This window comes from Natrix helvetica, assembly GCF_964273705.1.
Source record: "Natrix helvetica genome assembly, chromosome: 1".
Classification (NCBI taxonomy): Eukaryota; Metazoa; Chordata; class Lepidosauria; order Squamata; family Natricidae; genus Natrix; species Natrix helvetica.
The window spans coordinates 58,357,414-58,371,343 of record NC_138548.1 but is presented as its reverse complement, the minus strand read 5'-3'; the positions used below and the strand labels follow the sequence as shown (position 1 = coordinate 58,371,343).

General features: G+C 49.6%; 1 protein-coding gene across 1 annotated transcript; it reads right to left on the bottom strand.

Moving 5' to 3' along the window:
- Positions 1 to 1,066: 1,066 nt before the first annotated feature.
- Positions 1,067 to 8,037, bottom strand: FOXA1 (forkhead box A1). The gene is made up of 2 exons (XM_081936395.1): positions 7,742 to 8,037; positions 1,067 to 4,623 (listed from the first exon to the last, which is right to left on the bottom strand). The coding sequence occupies exons 1-2, from the start codon at positions 7,811 to 7,813 to the stop codon at positions 3,391 to 3,393; spliced, it is 1,305 nt and encodes a 434-aa protein (XP_081792521.1). The 5' UTR covers positions 7,814 to 8,037; the 3' UTR covers positions 1,067 to 3,390.
- Positions 8,038 to 13,930: the final 5,893 nt, after the last annotated feature.

The window sequence follows — 13,930 nt, the reverse complement described above, 5'->3', positions numbered from 1 at the left end:
TATCAGGTTTTCAATTGGTTTAGAAAGAGGAGAAAAACTCGTTGGGCCCAATACCGGTTAGCAGCTTAAACCTCTATTGTGTACAATAGGGCTTATGTGTAAGTAAACTGGCATATGGTCTCTACTGTTGTGCCAGACCTAATAGGACTACTTCTCTGGAAAGGAATAGGATTGCAGTATTGTGTGCATGCAAGAGACACAAATGTGTGTATGTGTGTGGGCAGGTGTATGCATAATTACCGTAGTGGCAACAATTTACAAAATTCTGTTCTTTATCCCGACACACCTGAATGGATCTTTCTTTCTTTAGTTCTAAGGGAAATGATTTAAACATTAAGGATGTAGACCTGAGCGTGCATGGGATACATGGAATTCACTGAGATTTATTTGCCAAGGAAGATGTCCTGGTGTTGAGTTCCAATAGTAAAGGCAAATACATTTTTCAATGGAAATAAACTCATTAAATGGGATTGCAGCATAGCATGAACACAGATTAAGCTCCGCCAGAGGCCTGCTTTCTGCACCATCAACACTCATGACAGGATAAATACACCAATGCTTAATTTTTTTACTCCAAGAGTTTAGTTCAGCATTATAACCTCAATATAAACATATACAGTCCTGAACTACAAATGTACAAAAAGCATGACCACATGCTAACCAACTGGTCCAATAAAAGCACTGCATGCGCTGGGAAACATATGAATACCCCCGTTTCCATATGAGTTAATTTCCTAAATATATTGTGAGTACAACTTCATTTCAAGGGAGGTATAAATTGCACCAGAAACAGGATTTAAACTATTTTCCTATTGCCCCACTAACATGGCGAGTTACATTCAATTAGTAGTAAACCACCTAAGAAATGTACTCCCAACCTTTTGCGTCAAATGCGGCAGATTGTATTTGTGCAGAATTGTTTACAAGGCTAATAGCCATTATCCACTAAGGTGTTAGCCTTCAGAACTATACAACTAGATTAGGTTCAGAATAAACAGCATTCTATTCTTGGGGATTGGGGGTGTAAAAATCACAAAGAATCCCATTCCAGAATTCACTTCTAGATTGAAAAAAGCCCCAGTCCATTGAAGAAAGTCAAAGTAACACCCCCACCTTTAAAAAAATTATAGACAGTGATTATGATTCCAGAACTCACTCAACACATTTCATTTTTCACTAAAATCAATAAAAATATTCCCATTGATACAACCATTACAGGTATTTTTCATGCCAAGTTTTCATTCTAGTAATGAAATTGCTAGAATTTCATTCCTAAATAACAGAAAGGAATCTGTTAGGAAGAGAAGGAGACTTTCCTCTTAAAACTGTGGTTGCTAAAGATTTGTTTATTCTATAAGTCTTTGCTCTCAAACTGAAATAAACTTTGGTGTGCTTGAAGAAAATAAGATATATTGTACGGAAATCCCTAATTCAGTTTTTTTTTAAAATTAAAGCAAATATTTTAGTTTGTGACATTTTTAGTAGAATTTGTCTGATATTCAATAAGTTTAATAAATACTTACTACACATCTAATAAGGTGACTCTTTGGAATAAGGTGACAGAAGTCACGGTTCTGCCATTGTTCTCCTAATATATTGCCTTGCCTGGAGAGGGGCGAAAACTGCCAACAATTCCTTTTGTTTACCCCTGTCTTCCTCTTTGAACCCTAGGTTCATTTTTAACTGGCCTAGAAGTAAATATTCTTTCAATAATGGAATAAAGTAAAAGAAAATAGCCAAAATCCACTCATTGATAATATTTGATTTATTTGAAGTCCTTAACTGGAAATGATAAAAAAAAATTAAAAGGAGAGGTGGAAAAACATGCTCCATGGCTTATATTTTCATAAAAAAAACCGCAAAAGAATCAAAACATTTTTTTTTCAATTACAATCACATTTATTATAAAATTAAGATTTTTTTTCTATTTTCTTTAAAATGGTGTGTCATTTTAAAACCGTTTATTTAAAGCACTTTCAAGCTGTCAAGAAGAAAGTATAAACCGTGCAAATAAATTAAGAATATTGTAAAGGCAAATGGGAGGGGGGGGGAAGGAGGGGAACCAAAAAAGGGAAAGGGGAGAAACCCGTCTGGCTATGCTGAAACATCATGTAAAAACTGAAGAAAGTGCATTAACACTGGATGAACGTGCTAATAAACTGTAGGGTAGAATTAAGCGACCTAAAAAAAAAAATTCAGGAAGGTGGTGACTGATCTGATGAAAACAGCCTCGGAGCATCTCCCAGTTCAGAATATTCTTCCACGCAGGGCTCGAACAATAATAGTCCTAGAGTTCTGGAACCCACGGAGGGGGTTGGGGGGTGGGAAACTCCGAGATTAAACAAGTCATCCATGTAGTCAAGGATTTCCTGATGCTGAAGGAGACTCCTTAGTAGCAGCTTGTGGGAAGTGGAGGGAGGGGAGGGGAGTTGAAATCATAGTAACATGCCTTAAAAGGCTGTGTGACCTGTACAGTTCTGTATCCCATCCAGATCCCATTGGAAATGCAGGAGACCCCTTTTCTCTCTTCCACTTGCCATCTGTGCTCTGTCCCTTTACAAGGCAAGGGGTGGGGTGGGGTGTTCGGGACCTGTCACCCGTGCTTCCCTGGGGTCAATGTGTCTGCGGGGGAGGGGAGGGGGGCGAGTCCAGCAGCGCGTGAAACGAACGCCCTTTCCTTAAGTCTCAAAAAGGGAGCAAGTTCTCCCTCTCTGCGCTGCATCCTTCAAAGGGCCGGATCTAATGTCAACTCTCCACCTGGGAGGAAGAGCCACGCGCAGGCCAGTAAGTCCGGGCTCAACTTCGACCTACTGCATCCATTCTCGGGGCTGGGAAATGCCCCCCTCCCCCAACGCAGAGGCTTTCCAGAAGCCACCCACGCGCGGAGGAGAGCGGAGTGGGCTGCCTGGGTCCAGATTCGGCTTTTTCCAAGCAACCCTTTTCCTATTGAAAAATCCTCCGCCCCACCTAATTTTGGCGAGATTGCTTCCAAGGAGGGGAAACGCAACCAATTATGAGTTTCAAAATGGAAGCCTCGCTTGCTTGGTTCAGTGGTCAATATATATGTATATATATATATATATGCTCGTCTAGGAGAGCCGGGCTGGGATCTGCTGGACTGGTCAAGCCGAAACCGGAGAAATGGGACGCACCGGCGGCGTGCCTTATCCGAGCCGCCCCGGGAATAAAGTAACAGTCCTTTCGCTTACTGTGTGATTCGTTTGCCTTTCGGTTTTCCCTCGCACGGATCGCGGGCTGGAGATGGGGAGGAGGGGGGCGGGCGAAGGCAAGCGGACGGTCAGTTTGGGCAGAGATCTAAGGAGAGACGCAGACAAGGGAGGGAGGGAGGGAGGATTCCGCTCGCTTGACCCTCCAGTCCCACCCGGCCGGCTAAGAGGTGTTCAGCACCGGTCTGGAATACACACCTTGGTAGTAGGAGGGCTCCAGGGCCGAGGGCTCAATGGCTCCCCTCCCGCCCATGGAAGCGCTGCTGAGGGGCAACCCGCCAGGCAGGCAGGCCCCGTAGGAGGAATATTGCAGCGCTTGCTCGTAGGCTTTGAAGTCCAGCTTGTGCTGCTGTTCGGAGGAGGACATGAGGTTGTTGATGGAGAAGGGGTGGTTGAAAGAATAGTGGGGGTCGCCCTTCAGGTGCAGCTGCGGCTCGTGGGGTCCCAGCGCGTGGCCCGGGTGACTCAAGGGGGCCAAGGCGGGCCCGCCGGGGACCGAGGCCGCCACTGCAGCCGCCGCCGCCGCGGCCACGGAGGGCTTCAGCTCGGCTCCGTTCCCGTTTTGGTCCAGGGCTTGCGGGCTGCCGGCGCTGTGGCTGGACGGGGCGGCTTCCAGCTGCCCTCCTTTGCCTTGGCCTCGGTGCAAGGGAGAGTTGGCCCCGCCCGGGTCTTTCCTTCCCTCGCCTCCGCCCGAGCCGCCCTTAGCCCCGGCTTGCTTTTCGCACTTGAAGCGCTTCTGGCGCCGGAGGTAGCAGCCGTTCTCGAACATGTTGCCCGAGTCCGGGTGCAGCGTCCAGTAAGAGCCTTTGCCCGGCTTGTCCGGCGAGCGGGCGACCTTGACGAAGCAGTCGTTGAAGGAAAGCGAGTGGCGGATCGAGTTCTGCCAGCGCTGCTGGTTCTGGCGGTAATAAGGGAAGAGGTCCATGATCCACTGGTAGATCTCGCTCAGCGTCAGCATCTTGCTGGGCGCCTGCTGGATGGCCATGGTGATGAGCGAGATGTACGAGTAGGGCGGCTTGGCGTGCGGGTAGCTGCGCTTGAAGCTCTTGGCGTCGCGGCCGCGGCTCAGGTTGGAGGAGGCGTAGCCCATGGGGCTCATGCAGGGTCCCATCGCCCCGTAGGCGCCCAGTCCGTTCAGCGAAGACTGCGGGCCGCCCATGGCGTTCATGCCCCCGGGACTCAGGGCCGACCCCATGGCTGACATACTGTTCATGCTGGCTCCGGTTCCGCCGGGGCTCAAGCCGGCCCCCAGGCTTGGGTTGGCATAGGACATGTTGAAGGAGCCCGACGTCATATTGCCGCTGGTGGTCATGGCGTTCATGCTCATGTAGCTGTTCATGGAATTCATGGAGCCCAGGCCGGAATTCATGTTGCTCACTGGCACCGTCGAATAGGCCTGCGGAGGGAGCACAGGTTAAAAACGGGCTCTTCTGACCCTGCCGCCCTGCCCTGCCATATGGTCCCGCGTTCCCACCATGTGGCCCCCGAATTTCCCCTTGGAGAACGCATTCCCCATGCGGCTGGCCTTCCCAGCTCATCCTTGCGTTGCAAGGTGAAAAGGTGAGCGAATCCAGCCTTCTGAAGCTCGAGATTCCGCAGAAAAGCAGTGCCCAGCTTTGTCCCCAAGCTTTCCAAATGGGTACTAGTTTCCGCACTGTCGGTTGCTAAAGAAAACCGGAGAAGTGGCAGAAAACATACATGCATATTATTCACAGTAAGAAATGGCACGCATCCGAAATGCCTAGGCCAATATAATAATAATGATAATGATATAAACATTTTGGCTGCATTGGCTGCGTTGATTAGGGAGCTGGGGGTACTATAAACATATATTTATGCAGCACAGATGGGTGGCTTCACAGGCACCCACAAGCCCAGGTTTCCTTTTCAGAAAGTTTTGCCCAGGGCCAGATTTGCAGAGCTGGAATCCCGTTTGTCCCTTGCACAAATTGCGACTGAGATTTTAAAGAGGGGTTCGATTAAGCGCCCAAGTTAACGATCTGGAGAGATGTGGAGAACATCCGCCCAAATTCCCAAGGCGGAAGCAGACTGGAAACGAGAAACCTGCAAGGCCCAATTTTTTTGGCCAAACAGCAAACTCTCCTGGAATCCAGTCCCCAAATCGGAGGGAGCCTCCAAACCCGTTTCCCACCTACGTTTGGCTTCATTGAAGGCCCACCCAGTTTTTTTCTTTTCTTTTCAAAATCTGAGGGCAGTGAAGGCAAACCAAGCTGCTCCGAATCGCCTCTGAAGAGAGCGAGGCAGACCCTTCTCACGCCCAGGCGGCCCACTGGGCCAGCCCCACTCAACGCGCAGAGCCCGGGCAAGGGAAATGTTGGAGGGCAAGCGGCCTAAACCACACAAGCCGGATTTTCCCAGCTCCCCAACGTCCCCGAGGGCGCCCAAGAGAAGCCGAGGCCTTCTTACCCGCCACGGGCCCTCGAAACCAAGAAAGCGACATCGCCGCTTTTTCTCAGCCCCGCATCCCCCTCGAGCTCCTTCGCTTGCTGCTTCTAGGCTTCTCCTTCGGGGGGGGGGGGGAGCCGCTTTTCTCCCAGGGCCTTGGCTGTTTCCTGCTAAATTGGGAAGCTTTCCTGGGAGGAAGAACGGTAACTTCGGGGCAGGGGACCGGGGAATGTCAAAAATCAAACAAATGATCCTGAAATTTAGGGCCAACGTTCTTCTCTTTGCCTTGCAGCCCAGAAGTTTTGAAGGACAGTCGAAACGCCGACGTTTTTCGCGGTTTAAATTAAAGACCCTGCCGTAAGGCGCTTTAACAATAATCCTTGGAAAGGCTTAAAGTTTCCCCTTTAAAATAATCCAATTATTAAACCATTGATTTACTTTATCAACCCATATTGAAAACTGTACGGGAAAGATTATGCCTTATAAACTCGTCGCTTAATTAACTTTGTAAACATCGCCTATATTTGAGCTATATTCTGCGGACTATATCGTCCCCCACTATTATGATTATAGTTTTGTATCAGCGGAAATATGTCCAGGAATGGTGATATTTGAATGATTGGCTATGTCCACAATAGAGCTTGCCTAGGCGGAAATGTCAATGCGGGTGGGGGAAGATGCCTGCTTTTTCTCAAATTCTAGGAATCAAATCGAGGCTAGAAAATCAGTACTGTCTAGCATGAATTGGGGGGAAATGTCTTCCTAAGCACATGCATAGTTTTTTTACGCGCGTTTTGAACTGAATACGGAAGTAATAGGAATGTGCCAAATTCCTTTCAGTCTAAAAATACTTCCGTATAAAGCAGGATTTAAGTTGAGGGAGAGCTGGCAAATTCTTGTTTGCCGATCAAGACTCCATATTCGCCTAGGGTGGTCCTCGTTCTATTTTCTCTCCCACCCCACTGGAATACCGGTGAGGCGGGAAGACGCACCCAATGATTCTCAATCTCTTTCTGAGCCCCCTTTGACCCTCCTAGCATTAAATCAGAAGCCCCTCTAAAAAGGGGCGATGTCAAATGGGGCCGGTGGGCTCCTGGCCGCATTGGCCGCGCAGCAAACCCGGATCCTCATTCCGGCCAAGCCGCGCAAAGCAACCACGTTCCTTGCAACGCGCTTCGGACTGTTTTAACGTCTCATCTCGTCGCTTTATTTTTCTCCCTATAGGGCTACGTTTCCTGGGTTGCAGCTTTTTAATTGTACGTTCCGCCTTTATTCACCAAAAGGCTCCATTTATCCCCCAGTTAGGGGGTTCACAGGTTTCTCCACCCTTATTGTCCCTTCGCCCGCTTTTGATCCTTTTTTTCAGTCCTTTGGGAGCATATTGTAAAATAAGGAACGTGGACATGAATGGACAATGAAAAGTTAGGCTCCTGGTTACGAATCGTATTCTCGACAGCGCCACCCGCCGGGCTCCGGGAGAATTGATTTCTGTTTTATTTTTAATCTCTACCCTTCCACACACACCCCTCCACCCCACAACTCCGTGAAAGAAGCGTGCGGCAAAGTATACACACACACACACACAAATGAGTATTTTGCCTAGTTAAAGAACAATACTGGCACAGGTGAGGAGCGGGAAGGGGACCAACAAAACGTGAAACTGCTGCCCAAGGGGGATGGCTGGGAGGGGGGGCTCCTGATGATTGTTCCCTCCCGGCACGTACACAAATCGCGGCCCTCAATGGAGGGACTCTGGCGCGGTTGGGAGGACCTGGGGTTTAGAACTCGACGCGTAATCCGAGGAAGTGATCAATAACGCCTACCTCTCCCACCCACCCCGTCGGCTCGATTGCCACTGATCTCCCCCCCCAGCCTGCATTTCCGTCGCCCCCTCAGTTGCCCCGTGGGACGATTGGAAATTATGTGGATTCCTTCCCGGGCTTTGCAGCCAGCTGTAGCGCTGGAGAAAGCAGGTTTAGTAAATCCGTCGGGAACTGGCGCTTAGGCTCGATTCCCGGGAGTAGAAAAGACCCCCTTCTTGGCTGAAGCCCTCCCGGCCAGCTCTCGGATCCCCCCCACCTCATCCCCCCACCCCCGGGTCCGCTCACCTCCTGAGTCTCGGCGTAGTAACTGTTCCACTCGCTTGCGTCGTGCCCTTCCATTTTCACAGTCCCTAACATCCTGGAGTTAACGTACGCGGTGTAACCATTCAGTCCTCTCTTGGCGAGCGCAAGGGAGGTCAGGAAACGGAGCCCCCCCGAGTCTAGCAGAAGCCGGCCCCCGGGGAGGGCTCAGTCAAGCAGGGACGTTGGGTGGCGGCAGCCACTCGAGAAAGTGAGGAAGTGCCGGTTGGGATGTGAGCAGAGTTGAGCTGAGGTGGATCTTACGTTGCACCAGCCGCCGCCGCCGCTGCCGCCGCCAAAGCAGTGCCCACCTCCTTCTCCTCCTCCTCCTCCTCCTCCTCTTCCTCCTCCTCCTCCTCCTCTCCCCATTTGTCCGCCGCACAAAGACGTTCGCACCTACCAAGCCGCAGATGCACCTGCAAAGCAGGCAGTTCCACTCGGCTTGCAACTCCCCTGGGGCGTCTCTTTATTTGCAAAGCGGTGTAATTGGTTTATGCGGGACGGCGGTGGGAGGGGGGGGGGGAGAAAAGGACAGCGAGAGCGGAGGAGGTAAAAAAAGAATTGGGGCGGGAGAGAGAGAGCGCGGGGGGGGGGAACAAACCCAGAGAAAAGGCGGGGGAGGCAGGAAGGAGAGGAGGAGGACAAGCCTTTGGGTTTTAACCCCTCCTCTCCGCCCGCTGCCGCTGGTGAGGGCGGGGGCAATTCCAGGGAAAGGCGGACTCCTGTCTGTGTTCAAAGAGCATAGCGAGAAGGGCAGACGCACGACCCTGCGTAGGAGCTGCCCTCTTGGCTCGGACACTTCTTTCCAGAAGGGGAACAGGGCGGGTGGCTGCCTGCCGTTAAAACCAAGCCAAGAGCCCCGGGTCATATTCTGGACGGCTTCTCCTTTAGAGTTAGGCGCAGATGGCTGTTGTGTTAGGCTGCCGTTCTTTAGCAAAAGCGGTTCATCTTGAACTTTGGCGGCGGCTGTTGGGACAGCACAGCAAGCAGCAGCAGAATCAAACTGCCCAGCATTGCCCCCCCCCCCGTCCTTCCAATGATGAATAAAAGAAACAGGGGGCTTTCTTCCTGCCCAAGTCGAAGGGCAAGAGTCGGCTTTGGGCACTCAACAAAATCAAGCGCCCCTCCTTGCAAAGGGGAAACTCCAGACACTAAAACGCAGCCTTTCATGGACATTATAGCTCTCCTCCCTTTTTCTCCCAGTGGTTCCCGCAAAAACATAAAATAGACAGTTCCTTCTGACTGGGAAAATCTGCCCTGGAGGAAAGTTTCAGCATTTCCCCCCTCCTTATGGCATTATATTCTCCCTTTCGGGCAAAAGCACCGGCTGGATACATGAGTCACTATTGTGACGTTCAGCCAGTCCAGTCCAGGCCCGGCGCACGGTGGATCCCTTTTGGCCTGAAACCTGCGCTTGGCAAGGGGCCCAGGTGAGTCATTCCGACCATTTTCATGGCTTTCTTCCCCTGAGCTCAACCTCCTGCTCCAGCCCCGCGCCTTGCCTGGAAATCGTCACCTTAGGAACCGCCCGGGCGAGTCAATAACAGGTTATTGCCACGGGAGATTTGGCGACTAGAGCCAGAAATGGTTGTGGGGCACAAATCTTCGGCTGTCCTCCTGCCGATGCTTTAGACTAGGTGGCGATTTTCCCTTGCACATTTATTCCCCCTGTCCAGCGTTTTTCTGGAAGGGCACCTCTACTCTCCTCCATCGGTGGCACATCACAAAGTGTTGGCTTTATGGAGGCCTATCGGCACCAAATAGTTACCAAAATGAGCAGTCTTACTTGCTCTCCCCAGCGCTGGTGGCAATCAAATGGCCTGGAAAGTAATTTCGTGGGAATTAAAGCAAGCAACTCAGGAGAATTTATTCCCAATGTCCCTATGATTTAAAAGTGGGTCTTGGAAGATCACACGATTTTCTGTGGGTTGAATCCAAGCTGAAGTATGTTTTCCTAAATATTTGGCCTCCCTCTCATTGACTTCAGTAGAATAAAATAATTTAACCGGAATCCAAAGCCAAGCTATTTACAATAGAATACTATCAAGTGGCCTTTTCCTCGAAATAGCTACCTTTATTTATTTTTCTCATTTCTGAACCGCCCATCTACCTCAAGGATAAATCATTTTTTCTCAGAATTGAGGGATAAGTGTGCATTAGATGCCGCACAGGAGATGGTGGTTTATCAACTCAACTCACTTCTTGTCCTTTTTACCTTTAAATGCCCCCCCTCCCCGCCTAATGGCAGTCCTAATCAAGCATTAGGCTTCAGTGTAAGCCACTTGGAGAAACTAAGGTTCACTGAACTGAACTCCAGATATGGATGGGTTCCAGTAAGAGTCCCTTGGCTCAAGGGATGCGGGAGAGGTTGCCAGTTAATTTCCAGAGGCGTAAAAGTGGCCGGAAGCCAAGCATTTAATTCTGCCAGGGTTGAGCGGATGCTATTCCTCCAACCTGCGTCCTTTTCACTAGAATCCACGTTGTGTGTTTGTGTTTACATGGATATACCGAAAGAGATGAGAGTTCTGGGCGTTCCCTAATTTGAGCATCTTTTTCAACACAGACCAAGGGAAAAAGTGGCACGGGAGCAGTATAGAGCAGGATTTCTCCCAGATGGGGCAGACAGGCAGCGCCAACCACGGTGCTAGGAAAGGACATTCTCCTTGCGTGGAAGATGCCTTTGGGTCAACTCGAATGCAGGCGCTGCAATTGGAATCCAGATCACCCCTTAGGAGAATTTTCCCTGGCGGTGTTAAATAATTTTAACCCAGAACACTATTTCCGGTTTACTTGGGATGGCAAACTGAGCTGTTGGTCTCTTTTGCATTCCTGAAATTTCCTTGAATTCTCCATCAAGCTAAGATTTGTCATTAATTCACACCGCTATGTAGTTCTAGTCATAAATATCGATGAAACCAAAGCAAAAGGGTTTTTTTTTCCAAATAGTGACATCCATGTTTTAAAAAACGTTTTAACCTGCGAACAAAAAGCTCCTTCTTCTTTTCTTCCCTGCTGCCAAACCCCCTTCTTAAATCTGGCAATAGAATGAAGTTAAATCCTTGATTCGAGCGAAGGTCTCAAATCAGCAGGAAAGATCAAGAAAGAAAAGTATGCTATTGAAAAAGTAAAAGCGAAACACATTCTTGCGTAGGTACAATGTAGGTACATCGTTTTTGCACCAGATTGCATTGTAAAATGAAAGGCCTTGGAATAAAATGCTTCGGAAACAAGTTTGCCATGGAAGAACCTTTATACTGTATAGCCAAACCATGCATAATACACTGATAGAACTTTGTGATCCTAAATGCATCATCCGGCATAAAATATTATTATACAAACACTGTAAGGCTACAGCAATTAAGACTGGTAAGGCTAATGAAGTCCACTGGAATGTTAACACCACATTAGGGCAACAAATGTGATAGAAATCTAGAACATTTTTTTAAAAAATCTCAATCCAATGTGATCCAGAGCAATCCCGTAAATTTAAATTTGCAATCCTTTGGCTATCAGCCAATAAAGAGGACTGGGAATCTAATCTAAACTTGAATATTCCTAAAACCCTTGCAGAGTTCCTAGGGACGGGTCTGCGGGGTGACGCTGGGAAGGAAGGAGTGAAGTGTGAACTACAGATACAGAAGAGAAATGATTCTCCCAGATTATGCCTTGGTTTCCCTCTCCCCATTAATTCAGCAAAACTGTATCATTCTGCTGTAAATATAATCAGTTATAGTGATGACGGTCGTCGTGAAAAAGCTATTGGGATCATGAGGGTTTTTTGATATGGGGCCAAAGGGTAAGAAATCACAGCAAACTAAAATTCCAGGCGACAAGAAATTGATTGACAATTTGAGCAATGAAAAAGACAACCCTGATTTATACTCCTGCCTTTCCCAAAGATTTTAACCTTGCGCGTTAAGCTTGGCATCCCGAGGGCACCACGGTCCTCGCTATTTGGGAAGGAAGGAAGGAATTCTGACATCCCCCCCCCCCCCGAGATGAATCTCAGCCAGCGGGGAGCAGGTGGAAGAAAAGGAAGGAGAAAGGCCGCCGGGCAGCCGGCTCTGCTTCTGCAAACGCGCAGCGCCTCCTGTTGTTGGCTGCGGCGCCAAGCGCGCACGCAAAGGGCAACGGGGAGAGCGAGACTTCCGACGGCTGGCTCTGAATAACGACGTTCAAAGCCCAGCCTGGCCAAGTAGCCTTTGGTAACTGACTTCCTTGGGTCAAGGAAAGGATGCACCGCTCGGGTTTAATATTACCATCTGGATGGGGGTGGCGTGGTTCATTCCGAGCTTCTGGCCATGGGTGCACCTATTGTTGGGACTCTGAAGCCTCTTGTCACAACTTTTAAAAGGAGCCCGCGAAGGAAGACGAAGAGCCAGAAACGGGCTGCTAGTGCTGGGGGTGGCGGAGGGGGGGGGCTCAAGAGCCTTCTGGCTCAGCGCTTCCCGAAGAGTGGGCGTGCTGCTGGGGTGTGTGTGTGTGTGCCGGAGGCTCTAAAGAGCCGGTGTTGTCTCCCCACCTCCATCCTCAGCGCTGGGGCGGGGGGAGTCTCCTCCTTTACCTGCCGTTTTCTCCAGAGGATAATTTGGACAAATGGGGCCGTGGCGGGGGGGGGAGGGTGGGGGGCTGTGTGCGTCAGAGAGAACTCCAGGAGAATTCGGAGGGTTTGGTGTTTTTGTTTTTAAGGAAACTGGGAGGGAAGGAAAATGGAGAGAGCCCCGAAGACAGAAAACGCGAAGGAAAAGCCTGATTTGAAGTCGCAGCAAATGAATCAAAGAAGAGAGAAGGTTGCTTCGTTCAGGTGATGCGGCCCAAGCGGGAAGAAGCCGATTTAAGTTCTCCCGAGGCCAGAAATGCTCCCCAACCACCGTCTGCGCTGCCCTTCCTGGGCCAAGCACCACCACTCTTTGCTGGGATCCAGAGCTTAACTTCATCCCTGCTATAAAGTCCTCGGCATGGGACTTGGTTGCTCGACGCGGTCAACTGGGGCGGTAAAAACCCGATCCGAATATGGTCGGAGGCATCTCGTCAGCGGTACCCAGCCAAGCACTACTTACCTCAAAACAGCTAAGCGGGGTTGGATGGCTTTAAGGCTTGGTTAAGCGATCCGGGGCAGTCCAAGACTGTAAGGTTAGAGGGAGAAGTCGAAAAAGTCTCCCGTGGAAAAGTCAGGGGAGGGAGGCCAACAAGGGCAGGGCTGCAGCCGAGAAAACCACCTAGATGTGTCCACGTGGCGTTTAACTCAATCCCTGGGAATCCTGGTCTTCGCTTTCTGAGCGACTGAAGCTCTGCTTCTGGGACAACTCTTGAACTTGATCCACTCCTTGGAATCTCCTTTCTCTCTCTTGACGGAAAAGCGCCCCTTCTTGTCCCCCGGGGCACTTAAGAGCCCAATCCAGTCTTCTCCTTTCCACCGCACTTAGTTGCGCTGTAATGTTGGGAAGCGGCGGCTGAGAGGATGGGAGGAGATGGGACTCCCGTACTTTGCTAAACGCGCCATTCACCAACCCTTTATTTGAACGGCGAATTGAAAGCCAGACCTTTGGCGCAGCAAATGTACTAGGGAAGAGAATCCCTACCAAACCTAGTAGGACTATTGTTAAAGGAAAAGCATGACAGAATGAATCACCAAATAGAATGTACTTTCCTTTTATTGTTAAAACAACAACAACACATTTCCAGTATTAGTTTTAGATTGGAGAGTCCAGTGGCAAGCAACCATTCAACACACGGAAGGAAGGAAGGAAGGAAGGAAGGAAGGAAGGAAGGAAGGAAGGAAGGGAGGAAGGGAGGAAGGAAGGGAGGAAGGAAGGAAGGAAGGAGATAGATTTCAGTTTCTCCTGGACTTGGCTGGTTTTGAACATTTTAAAGCTGGTACCCAGGTTATTCACATTCAGCTGTTCCAGATGTCTGACTGGGAGGATAGCTCTACTCTTCCAAAAAGCAGGAGGGGGTTCAGCCCTTTCTCTGCCTTTTGGGAGAAGGGGATGGTAGGAGTGCATTTGGTAGCTATAGCTATAGGTGTTGGGAAGTAGGATAGTTATTGGATGGTAGGGTGGTAGGAGAGGAGTGTATTTAACCTTGCTAATGGAGTTCTAGAATTTTGCGTCTGAGCCTTGTGAAACAGAGACGAGTCCCCCAGCGGGACAGCCTTACTTCTGTCTTTCTCAG

Excerpts from the sequence above, each read along its gene's own strand:
- FOXA1 (XM_081936395.1), bottom strand. The coding sequence starts at position 7,813 with ATGTTAGGGACTGTGAAAATGGAAGGGCACGACGCAAGCGAGTGGAAC. Across the intron at positions 4,624-7,741 it reads ACTACGCCGAGACTCAGGAG|GCCTATTCGACGGTGCCAGT; the intron begins GTGAGCGGACCC and ends CTCCCTCCGCAG.